Genomic DNA, 12755 nt, shown 5'->3' on the forward strand with positions numbered 1-12755 from the left:
ACTGTATGCACTGAATGCACAATGAAATGAATAAAAAACAAATCTGAACTGAGAAAACTTAATGTGTATGCACAATGTAAGTGCATATTAACACATGACCATTAACCAGAGAAAACAAAAAGCAAAAAACACAAATATCCTGAACTAAAAAGTAAAAAATGTATACTGCAAATTGTTTGTTTTTTATTCATTTCATTGTGCATTCAGTGCATATATGGGTGTGACCGCCCTCTTTCTGAGCTGGGAAAGCCATCCAGTCTGGCCTAAACTGTTACTAGTGGTTCAGCCGCTCGACCCTTGTTCACATTCACGCCACTTGGCAAGTGAAAAGGTTTTAAATACTAGAGTAGGGACTGTCCCACAAGGGTTGCCGTGACGTGGCGGGATGGCTTGTACATTATTTTGATCAAAATTATGTTTACTAAATACCCTTATTATTATTACCTTTATGCATTATTTGCAGTATACATTTTTTACTTTTTAGTTCAGGATATTTGTGTTTTTTGCTTTTTGTTTTCTCTGGTTAATGGTCATGTGTTAATATGCACTTACATTGTGCATACACATTAACTTACTTTTCTCAGTTCAGATTTGTTTTTTATGCCTGCAGTAGATGACAGGTTGGCGGTGATGAAACAGAATCGGGAAAGCTTAAGGAATCGCTATCTACTGCACAGGAGAGATACAAAAGATCAGCCGATAGGTTCCGGAGCCCTGCACCCATGTTTAAGGTAGGAGACGCTGTGTGGTTATCCACTAAGAATTTGAAATTGAATGTTCCATCACAGAGGCTGGGACAAAAATTAATCGCTCCATTCAAGATCTCTGGAATTGTGAGCTCCGTTGCCTGCCGTCTGAAGTTACCAAGGACCATGAAGGTACATCCTGTGTTCCATTTATCCCTATTAAAACCTGTGTCTCTGAATACTTTTAAATGTCATATTGCACCTCCTCCTCAGCCTGTGTTGGTGAATGTGTAAGAACATTTTGTTGTGGAGGAGATTCTGGACTCCAGGATCCGCAGTAATCAGCTGCAGTTCCTCATTAAGTGGCAGGGATATTCATCTGAGGAGAAATCTTGGGAGCCTGTAAGTAATATCTGTGCTCCTCAAAATATTATTTTGTTCCATCAGAAATATTCTGGGAAACCTGGTCCTGAATTGTCCTGAGGCCGCTTCCAAGGTTGGAGTAATGTAAGGTTTCCAGATGTTCCATGGAGCCTGTGTTACCTGTTTTGCCCTTGTCCAAGATGGAGTCTGATACTTTGCCCTGTCCTTGAACTTTGTCTGTCCTGCTATTTAATTCTGAGTCAGGAGATCCTCCTTGCCTGAGTATTTTGTTTGCTGTTTGCTTCTGAGCTTCCTCCTGACTTGCTTCTGGCATTCCTGCTGCTGCTCGTTTACTCGGTGCTCTGCATTATCACTGCCTTCAAACCTAAGAGTTGATTTCTGATCTTGGTGGTAGTTACCTTTTGTCTAAACCTCTTGAGGAGAGGAGCTATACGTTTCTGGTTCTACTGTGGTCTGTAAGGGTGTGTGCACGTGCTGCGGATTCTGCTGTGGATCGGCAGTGTTTTTGGCCCTGCGGATCCACAGCAGTTTTTGCTGCGGTGTACAGTACCATTATTTTCAATGGAAAAAAACGCAGTGCACACAGTGCCGGATTTTTCTGCGCGGATTTGCTGCGGTTTCAAAACCGCAGCATGTCACTTTTTTGTGCGGAATCCACAGCGGTTTTACACCTACGTCATTGTAGAGGTGTCAAGCCGCAGGGGAAAACCGCAGAATAATCCGCAGATAAACCTCTGGTCTTTTGACCTGCGGATTTTGCAAAATTTGCGCAGAAAAATCTGCAGCAGAATCTGCAGCGTGTGCATACACCCTAAGAGTTTCTGACATTATTACTATCTGAGTGTTACTTCTTGAACTGTGATTGTTGCGGGCGGCGGTGCTGGACTTGAGCCGGACTTTTCAGCCCACAAAGAAGTATACTATAAAACCTTCTCCTTGCTGACACCACCTGCGTATTTCTGGACTTCCATGAAAGGTGTGGGCTCCACTGTCCACATATTTGTGGACTACCATGTGTAAGTGTCAGTCACACTCTGCATCATATAACTGCTGGACTTGCTTAGATTAGTGTTCGCGTCCCGCTATCGTTATTGCTTGACATTTCTGTTTTGTGCTGTGCATCTTGCTGTAATTACAGGATTAACTGTTAGTTTATATTATACTCATTGCTTTGTTAAATACAGTTTATTTGCCTAAACTTTGGCCTTGGATTCATTTTATCCCATGCAATTAGATTCCATAGTCCCTTCATAATTATTACAGTTTGGTTCACCGTACTCCGCCCTCTCACAGCACTGCAACCAACCCCCGGTTCTGCAGTTGTGGTCACGGAAGAGATTGTTTCCTCCTACGCATGACAAAGCTAAGGGGTTGAACTCCACCATCTCCAATTTATTGGCCACGGAAATTCTGCCTTTCTGCCTGATAGGTACAGATGGTTTCTGAAAGCTGATGGCCGTCGCAGTCCCCCAGTACCAATTGGCCAGTCACCATTAATTTTCCAAGAAAGCTGTGCTTGTGCTACACCAGCATGTCGCAGACAACATCACCCATTTCTTAATTAAATCTCTGTCTGCCAGAGTGCATTTCACCACAGACATTTGGATAAGTAAGCATGGCCAAAGTCATTACATCTCACTGACTGGGCACTGGGTGACTCGGGTGGCTGTGGGGACAGGCGCTGCTCCACAATCGTGGAATCCCCAAGGCTTGCAGGATAAACCTCTACATTTAACACTTCCTCTATTGCTTCTGCCTCCTCTATCTCCTCTAGGGCCTCCACCTGCTCCCTCAACCCCTGCCTTAACGAGACACGCATTCTAACAGTTCTAACAGCACAGAGCGAATCCCTACCACCTCCATACTGCACAGCCAGGGCTCACCGCAATGAAGCAGTCTTAAAATTGATATGCCTTGGAGATCGCAGTCATACAGCTGAAGAGTTGTGGACAGCTCTCCAGGCTTTGATCAATGGCTGTCTCTGCTGAACCTGCATCCAGGGAAGGCTGTGTTTGATAACTGTGAGAACCTAGTGGTGGCCCTACGGGAGGCAAGCTCACACATATGCCTGGCATGGCTCCCTTCTTCAACCTGGAGGTACAGCATTTACTCCACCACTATCCTGGCCTGGGTGAGCTGCTACAGAAAGTACGTAAGCTGTGTGCTCATTTCTGCCGTTCGCACTCCTCTGCTCATCGATACAGAGGTCTTTTTCCATGCCAGTTAACAGGTTGATATGTGATGTGCCGACACATGTTGCAGCGGCTATGGCAGCAGCAAAGAGACCTGATGCAGTATATCATGTCGTATAGCTTGGGCCAATGCAGTACAGATGTGGCGCATATCACATTTACAGAGTGGGCACAGATTAAAGACCTCTGCACCCTTTTGCACAGTTTTGAAATGGCTATTAAGATGGCTAGTGCTGATGATGCTGTCATCAGCATCACTTTTCCAGTCATCAATATGCTGGAGCAGACACTGAATAGCCTGCGGGAGGAAATGGTGGTCCTAGAAGAAGAGAAAGCAGAAGAGGATGCGCGAAGAGATAACATTGTCTCTAAGTTCAAGACTGTCATCACACAGGCAGGTGCCAAAGGAGGGTGGATTAATGTAATCAAGGGGGGCTGGTGATAACAAACTGTAATCCAAGGAGCAAGATCTGGGGAACAAATGGAGGAGGAAGAGGTGATGGGCGAGCAACTGTCGGATGAAGAGGATAATCCTCTCCTCTGTATTTTTCGTGGTTGGCGGGAGAGGACTGAGGAAATGAGCCTCATTGTTACCCAGCCACCAGCACAGCATGGGCTTGGACCTCATGGTAGAGCCCAAAATTTGAGTGCCTTCTTCCTGCACTATCTGCAACATTATCCCCGTATAGTTATGATTAGGAATAATGCTGACTACTGGGATGCTACTTTATTAGATCCACGCTATAAAACCAAATATTGCCAGATGATTCCCACCCAAGAAAGGGACCTGCAAATGCTGGAGTATCTAAACACACTTTCATATACATATTAAGAGAGCTTTTCTCCGACACAGCAGTGAAGCACACAGTTCGCTTTGCAGGTATAGACTTTCAACCTCCAGCCCGTCGATTCGTCAATGCCAAAACATTAGCAGCAGCAGCAAAAGTAGTGGAAGTGGAAGAAGCAATTTCTGTGAGTCCTTTGACACTTTTTTTAGACCAACTTATGCACCAGCACCACAGAGTCCAAGTCTTACACGTGGTGACCGAATGGAGAGGATGGTGCTGGAGTATCTTGAACTAAATATCAATACCATCAGGGAGGGTTTTGACCCTTTCACATTTTGGTCTTCCAAAATGGATGAGTGGCCTGAGCTCGCCTCACACTCCCTGGAGGTTTTATTGTGCGCAGCAGCCAGCGTTCTGTCAAAACGTTTCTTCAGCGCTGCTGGTGGTGTCTTGATGGAAAAGCGCATCCGGCTATCCCCTGAAAGTGTATACCGCCTATCTTTCATTAAGATGAACAAGTCATGGATGTCCAAGGACTTTTGCACCTCAATCACAGACTGTACAGATTAGGTGATATTGCATCTTTTAGTAGGGTGCATTAATGTCACGTAACTGCCCTCTGTGATACCTTTAGTGTGGCTTCTGTGCCTGCTGTAGCTGCTGCTGATGGTAATACAATTTTTTGGAAATGTGAACAGTCATGGTTGGTCTACATCTGCTTGGATAACGTGGTGCCCCTGAGGGTCCAGTCGCCACAGAGGTACTGCACCTCAGCCAGAGGTGTGGTACTCCACTCTCGGGTAAGGCGGGGACACTACCCAGTACCCACACACTAGCATCCAACACTAGACCTCTCCAGGCCAGGGAGGGACTAGCAGTGTACCCCACATTGCCTGAGAGCTGGCTGGACCACAGACCCGGAGGACACAGCACGCCGGCTAGGGATTGTAACTGGAAGAACTGTGAGTAAAAGTGTGAAGACTGCACTCCATTCTGTCCTCTGATTTATTTCCAGCGTCGCCTGCCTTGCACTACAACCATTTCCATCATCTACTATCTTATATCTGCCCTGGGGCATAGCTCTACCCGTGGAGAGCTGTACCTACTCTGCTGCGTCACCAACTGCCCCTGTGGATCTGTACTGCAGCGTCAGCAATACCATCCATTGCCGGACACCATGGGTGGCGTCACGTTAAATCCGATCTTTATTACCCAAAATCATCATCTTTACTTCCATTGCACACCCAGGGCCACGGACCGGGTCTCTGCTGCCGTGAAGAACTGACTGGCCTGGACTGAGTACCCCACAGCCCTAGCGGGTGTTGCATTGGCTGTAGTGGAAGATGTGTCGGTTCCAATTATACTATTTTTTATTCTCGTGACAGTTATTCCACTTCGGTGGTGTCAGGCCCTCATTTTTTAAAATGTGAACACTCCTGGTTGGGTGTCCATCTGCTGGATTGGGTGTAGTGGAAGAACTGTCGGTCCCTATTTTACTATTTATATTGTGGTGAAATTGATGCTATATCTGTGGTGTAAGGCCTTCATTTCTTTAAATGTGAACACTCCTTGTAGCGTGTCCATCTGCTGGATTTGGTGTAGTGGAAGAACTGTCGGTCCCTATTATATTATTTCTCCTGTGGTGAAATTGATGCCACTTTGGTGGTGTCTGCCAATAATTTTTGGAAATGTGAACACTCCTGGTTGGTTATTCATCTGCTGTATTGGGTGTAGTGGAAGAACTGTCGGTCGCTATTATACTGTTTCTACTGTGGTAAATTGATGCCACTTTTGTGGTGTAAGGCCCTCATTTCTTTAATCGTGAACAACACTCCTTGTAGGGTGTCCATCTGGTGTATTTGGTGTAGTGGAAGAACTGTCGGTCCTCATTATACTATTTCTACTGTGGTAAAATTGATGCCACTTGTGGTGTAAGGCCACAATGTGAACACTCCTGATTGGGTGTCCATCTGAAGCGATGGCCGGGGGACCACCACAATGCAGGGAGACTACAGTACGCAAGATGAGGTGCAAACAACAAAGGGTTAATTTATTTACAGGCAAGGAACACAGTGTTAGTAAAGTGTAAACAGGGGTATTCAATGACATAAAACAATTTACAAAAGTGATATTCTCTAGCTGGACCATACAAATGGCACGGAACACCAACTATTACAGATCAGTGTATTTTTCAAAAGGCAAAACAATACAATAAAGTACAGTATGCTGCTACTCTAACTATAGCCTATCTGGCTGCTGCTACTCCGGCCGTATTACTACCGTGCTCTGTCTATTGCAGCGTATCCTAATCCCTAAACATGTGCGCACACGGGGTTAACACTCACAGTAAAGTTGGTGTCTCAGTTCCTTCCTGGGGGGCCCCCTGCAATTCTCTGCAAAATGATGCGACTTCCTCCCTGGCAGCTCTGTGCAATGTGGTCTTGTCCTTGTGTGAAGATTCCAAGCCTGCTCCTAGAAACAGTGAATTCTCTCCTCTGAATTTCCTCTTTGTATATCTTCGTGGCTCCTCGCAGCAACATGGGAAAGACACCTTCGTTATCGCCTGAAGAGTTTACAAAATCCCACAAGTTCAGTCAGTTACAAGCTGCACGTTTTTCTCCTCACAGCTTACAGCACACCAGCTTCCTGCAGACTCCCAGTTCAGAACACTCACAGGAAAAACAACCCCTCCCCTCTCCATAGCTGGAGGAGCAAACCAAAATCAGTCTTATTGCAGGGAGAGCCGAATGTCCCATTGCTCTAGCCAAGGGGGTTCTGTCTCTGAAAATGGCAGTTTGTCTTTACTTTCTATAGCAATGCCACCCCCTTACACATCTTTCGGATTGGGTGTAGTGGAAGAACTGTCGGTTCCAATTATACTATTTCTACTGTGGTGAAATTGATGCCACTTCTGTGGTGTAAGGCCCTCATTTTTTAAATGTGAACACTCCTTGTAGAGTGTACATTTGCTAGATTGGGTATAGTGGAAGTACTGTCGGTCCCTATTATACTAGGTCCCTATTATACTATTTCTACAGTGGTTAAATTGATGTCACTTTTTATTGGTGTCTGCGAGTAATTTTTGTAAATGTGTAGACTCCAGGCTGGGTCTCCTTCATCCGTGTTGCCTGTAGTGGTAGGCCTCCAAGACGGTCAGGCCTCCACTCCCTTGGATTCAATTACCCGTGTTACTATCCTTAAATGTTTATGACAATGGTAGTCTAAAAAACTGATACTTGTGCCACTTGAGTGGCTCAGCATGAAAGCAGGTAGAGGTGTTGCATGTGGTATCAGGGCTCCCAGCAAAGGAGCCCTACACAGATCCCTCCCCCACCTCATCTTACTGTGACGTTCAATTGAAAGTAGTAAATGCTGTCGCAGACCTAGATACCTCATGCCTGGCTGATTTCTTTGGTGCCATGTTAAAATCTGTACTGTGGTTGAATTGAGGCTACTTTTCTGGTGTCTGTCCCTCATTTGATGTGTTTTGGCAGCATTTGGGGCCATTATAAGGTGTTGTGCATGCATTTGTTTTTTCTCCCATTGACATGAATGGCGTTCGGTTATGTTCGGCAAATATTTGACAAATTACTCGTCAAATATTGCAAATTCAGCAAACGTAATCCGAACCGAACATTGAAATATTCGCTCATCTCTACCTATAACCCCAGCAGTGCAAAGCAACAACGCTGACAACTGAGGCACGATACTGTCCCGAACATTTACATTTTCAATTAATCTCCATTCTAAACACATCATAATCAATTAATTATTGAATCCTAATGCCATTGGTAACAGATATACTTGATCTGATTGTGTCATTGATCTGCATTTTGAACCATGTGATAGGTTAATACAATAATTATTTTATCTAAAGGTTTTTTTGGATCAGTGCTTTTCTATTAAAAGAAAATGTTCAATTAACCATCAGTTTCCATTGAAATGTACAAATAGACAGTGATGAAACTGTTTCTGGATGACAGCAGCTATGTTTTCATATTACAGTTGGGTAACTATGGGCAGTATATAGACATCATTTTTTTATTACATTCAGCAAAATCTAACTCGGTGAAATGTTTCTTTGTCTTGCAGAAACATGAGGGTCTTTCTGTTTTTGGGAGGGGTTCTACTTTTTACATTGGCTTTGGCCGATCACCATGAAGGTGATAATCATGACAAGGATGACCACCATGATCACAAAGACGACCATGAGAAGAAAGAAGACCACCACATCAAAGAGCATCACAATCATAATGAGTCCATGCCTTGCCACAAGATAGCTCAATACAATTCCAAATTCTCCTTTAACCTGTATCGGCAGGTGACTCTGGATCATCCTTCTGAGAACATTGTCTTCTCCCCGGTCAGTGTTTCTACTGCATTTGCTTTCCTGTCTCTTGGTGCTAAGGCTCAGACCCACTCACAGATCATTGAAGGAATTGGTTTCAACACTTCTGAGATCTCAGAACAGCAAATCCATGAAGGTTTCCACCATCTTTTAGTTCTCCTGAATGATGTGAACAGGGAGCTGCAGCTCAGGGGAGGGAACGCACTCTTCATCTCCCAGGAACATAAAATTCTCCAGACATTCTTAGATGAGGCAAATAATCTCTACCTCTCTGAGGCATTCTCTATTGACTTCAAGAACAATGAAGAAGCAAAAAATCATATTAACAGTTATGTGGAGAAAAACACCCATGGCAAGATAGCCGAGCTGCTGGACAGTGTAGACAAGGACGCCATCTTTGTCCTTATCAACTACATTTATTTTAAAGGTAATCACTTACTTTATAACACATAGTACTTTGAAGATTGTATAACTTCACTCTCAGTATGCCTCAAGTACTCAACCTTAGAAATTTTCTAAAACATATAAGGGGCAAGCTACTAAAATATGACTTTTGTTAGCAGTAATGACAGACCAGAATGCTTATCTTTGGCATTGGACATGGATAGGTGCCCTAGTAGATGAGTAAAGCTTTGCAATGCTCCACAGTTAGGTCATTATTGGGTGTCAATAGTATTGGCAGCATAGTTTCACAGCACACTCATTATCTACCGAGACACAATACAATGTCATAATGTCTTTTTACTATTTATTGTTTTGTTATAGCAAAATGGGAAAAGCCATTTGAAAAGAAATGGACAACGGAGGGAGATTTTCACATCAATGAGAACAAAACTGTGAAGGTGCTGTTCATGAAAAGAACAGGATTTTACAAAGTGGCCATCACCGATGAGGCCACCGTGGTCTCCATACCCTACAAAGGAGATGCTGGTGCTTTACTCATCCTGCCAGAGATGGGGAAGTTGTCCGAAATGGAACAGAATTTAAACACAATTTCAGTTTATAAGTTTAAGAATTTATTGCGCAGGAGGTGAGCAAGTATCGACTTATATAATTTTTATATATAAAATTCCAAAAGATAAAGCAGCATCAATGCAATAAAGTGTGGGTGTTCTGTCTCCAACATTTAATTCAACATCTGATTTATTATCTGCTTGTTAATGTTTACAGTGTTTTCTGGCTCCATCTAGTGACCAGAGTCATAACTGCAGTGTTATTGTGTGTTTTAGTTTCATTTTCTATCTCCCTCCATTCACAATGTATTCTGGGAAGGTTGCAAGGCACCCTGGTAAGTTTTGCAAAGGAATATGGTTAGTCCAGCCCCCCATTTTCCCTCCAGTTCTCCATTTTCTCTCAGCCTGCATCCTGGAAGCATCTCATTCCTCTCCTCCCCTTGTGTCAGCATCGCTGGTATGTAAACATGCTTCTTGCATCTAATTCCTGTCTCAGATCAACCTGCTCAGTTAGTTCTCCCCTGCTCAGCTAGTACTGCAGATGATGTATTATGTATATATGAATCCCTGATGAACCCAGTACTGATTGTATATATATGTTTCTGTTTGTAGTTTCACTGCGCCAATATACCACTACGTTCAAAAAAGCACAGATTCAACCTACAGTCTCCTTACTGGACTCTCGGTATAGCGGTTTAGCTGCCTGTATAAGCTACATGAATTCTGGTTCATTTAGTGAGGACAGAACAGTGAAACAGTGGCTCTCCAGCTAGTGGGAATACAGAGAGAAGAGCCATCCATCTTGCAGGACTGCAGTGAAACAGCGGCTATCCAGCTAGTGGGAACTCAGAGAAAAAAGAGTCTTCCATCCTGCAGGGCCAGTAAAACCCCGGCCATCCAGCTAGTGGAATTCAGGGAAAGACAGCCTTCCATCCAGCTTGCAGGAACTAGTGAAATTGTAGCCATTCACCTAGTGAGATTTAAGTTCTTGGCTACACAGAGACTAATACAGCTACAGCAATCTCTGCACAGCCAAGCATCCCTCCAAGACATCATGTCCCACAAATCTCACAGGTCAAAATCTGCTACTTCTGTCTCCTCAAAGACTATGTCCATCAGCAGCACGGTCGCCATTGCACGCGCAAATGCTGAAGCTGCCAAAATGTGAGCAAGCTATGCTGAAGAAGAGATGCAACTTAAAATAGAGAAGGCATGCGTGGATGCTGCCTTAGAGAGCCTAGCAGCAAAAAGAGAAGCTGCTACAGCCCTAGCTGAGGCAGAATCTCTAGAAGCCGTGCAAAACCCTGAGCTGCATAGCCAAAGCAGGACGTCAAGTCTGAAGTTGCCACTACAAGATTCGCCACAAAGCACATCTCAGTATGTTAATGAACTTCCTGATCCAAACTATAACCAAGATCACGACACATCCAGGAAAGAGAGTGAGAGTCATCATGAGACTCTTCTCCAGGAAAACGTGGAGCAAAACAACTCTGCTAATGTCTACCGTGCACCTCGCCAGGTAACCAACGTAAATCACCTTGCTGATACACCGCACGTCAGACCGAAGTACTATGACACCGACTGGCGCCACCCTGAGGATATTAACAGGTATGAATACACCTCACATCACTATCAGGGTGACCCATCGCCAGTATACTCTGCTGACAACCGGTTCACAACAGAATTTGCTAAGTTCTTCACACAACGTGATCTGGTTGCCAAGGGACTCATGAAATTCACTGACCACGCCGATTGTTACAGAGATTGGAAAGCTTCCTTCCAAAATGTCACTAGAGACTTGGGGCTACAACACAGGGAGATAGACCTCTTAGTCAAATACCTAGGAGAAGAGTCAGTCAAACATGCAGTAAGGATCAGAGACATTAATATAAATCATCCTCAAATTGGCCCTTAAAGTGATCTGGAAGAGGCTGGATGAGTGTTACGGCTCATCAGAGGTAATAGAGAGAGCCTTGTTCAAAAGAATAGATGACTTTTCTAAAATATCTAACAAAAGTCTCCAGAAACTTAGAGAACTAGGAGACCTGCTAAAGGAGGTCCCAGTTGCCAAATGTGAAGGTGACCTACAAGGACTTGCATTCCTTGACACAGCAAAAGGTGTTAACCCTATAGTCCAAAAGTTGCACAATCTACAGGAGAGGTGGCTCACACGTGGTTCCATGTACAAATACAAACACAGTGTTCCATTCCCTCCCTTCTCCGCTTTTGTAGACTTTATACACGAACAAGCGACAATCAGAAATGATCCCAGCTTTGATTTTGCAATGTCATATGCCACACCGTCGCTGGCTGCAAATTCACGCAGAACATCCGTGGCAGTGCACAAGACATGTTTCTTCTCCAAGTTCCAATTACAGATCTGCTGGCTGCTCTCAATCAGAGACAAAGGTAGAGGGCCCTGACAAGTAGTGCCTGCTCCATCAGAAACCTCTTCCTCTCCTGAAATGCAGAGCCCTTCAGAGGAAAATCTATGCCAGATGGCAGAAGCTTCCTGAAAGAGAATGGTATATGCTACAAGTAATAATAATGGGATGCATTAAAAGAGGCATAGATGCTCATGAGGAGAACATAATTTTACCTATATATGAGTCACTAGTGCGACCACACTTAGAATACTGCGTACAGTTCTGGTCTCCGGTGTATAAGAAAGATATAGCTGAACTGGAGCGGGTGCAGAGAAGAGCGACCAAGGTTATTAGGGAACTGGGGAGTCTGCAATACCAAGACAGGTTATTACACTTGGGATTACAGTTAGGTCCATATATATTTGGACACAGACAACATTTTCCTAATTTTGGTTCTAGACATTACCACAATGAATTTTAAACAAAACAATTCAGATGCAGTTGAAGTTCAGACTTTCAGCTTTCATTTGAGGGTATCCACATAAAAATTGGATGAAGGGTTTAGGAGTTTCAGCTCCTTAACATGTGCCACCATGTTTTTAACGGGACCAAAAGTAATTGGACAGATTAAATAATTGTAAATAAAATGTTCATTTCTAGTACTTGGTTGAAAACCCTTTGTTGGCAATGACTGCCTGAAGTCTTGAGCTCATGGACATCACCAGATGCTGTGCTTCCTCCTTTTTTATGCTCTGGCAGTCTGAACTTCAACTACATCTGAATTGCTTTGTTTAAAATTCATTGTGGTAATGTCTAGAACCAAAATTTGAAAAATGTTGTCTGTCCAAATATATATGGACCTAACTGTATTTAGTTTGGAAAATCGAAGGCTTAGGGGTGATCTTATTACAGTAAAAATATATGCGGGGACAGTACAAAGACCTTTCTAATGATCTTTTTACTCTTAGACCTGTGACGTGGACAAGGGTGCATCCTCTACGACTGGATGAAAGAAGGTTTAAGCATAATCACAGATGC

General features: G+C 43.8%; 1 protein-coding gene across 1 annotated transcript in view; it reads left to right on the plus strand.

The window, feature by feature from the left end:
• The first annotated feature begins 496 nt into the window (after window positions 1-496).
• The window catches only part of LOC141092135 (alpha-1-antitrypsin-like), a 36363-nt gene continuing 24104 nt past the window's right edge, over window positions 497-12755 (plus strand). The window contains exons 1-3 of the mRNA XM_073578071.1: window positions 497-731; window positions 8143-8825; window positions 9164-9428. Of these exons, the coding sequence (XP_073434172.1) occupies window positions 601-731; window positions 8143-8825; window positions 9164-9428 (1079 nt within the window). The 5' untranslated portion in view covers window positions 497-600. The remainder of the gene's footprint in view (window positions 732-8142; window positions 8826-9163; window positions 9429-12755) is intronic.

This window comes from Dendrobates tinctorius, unplaced genomic scaffold (genome assembly GCF_039654945.1).
Source record: "Dendrobates tinctorius isolate UK_male_01 unplaced genomic scaffold, ASM3965494v1 ptg000058l, whole genome shotgun sequence".
Classification (NCBI taxonomy): Eukaryota; Metazoa; Chordata; class Amphibia; order Anura; family Dendrobatidae; genus Dendrobates; species Dendrobates tinctorius.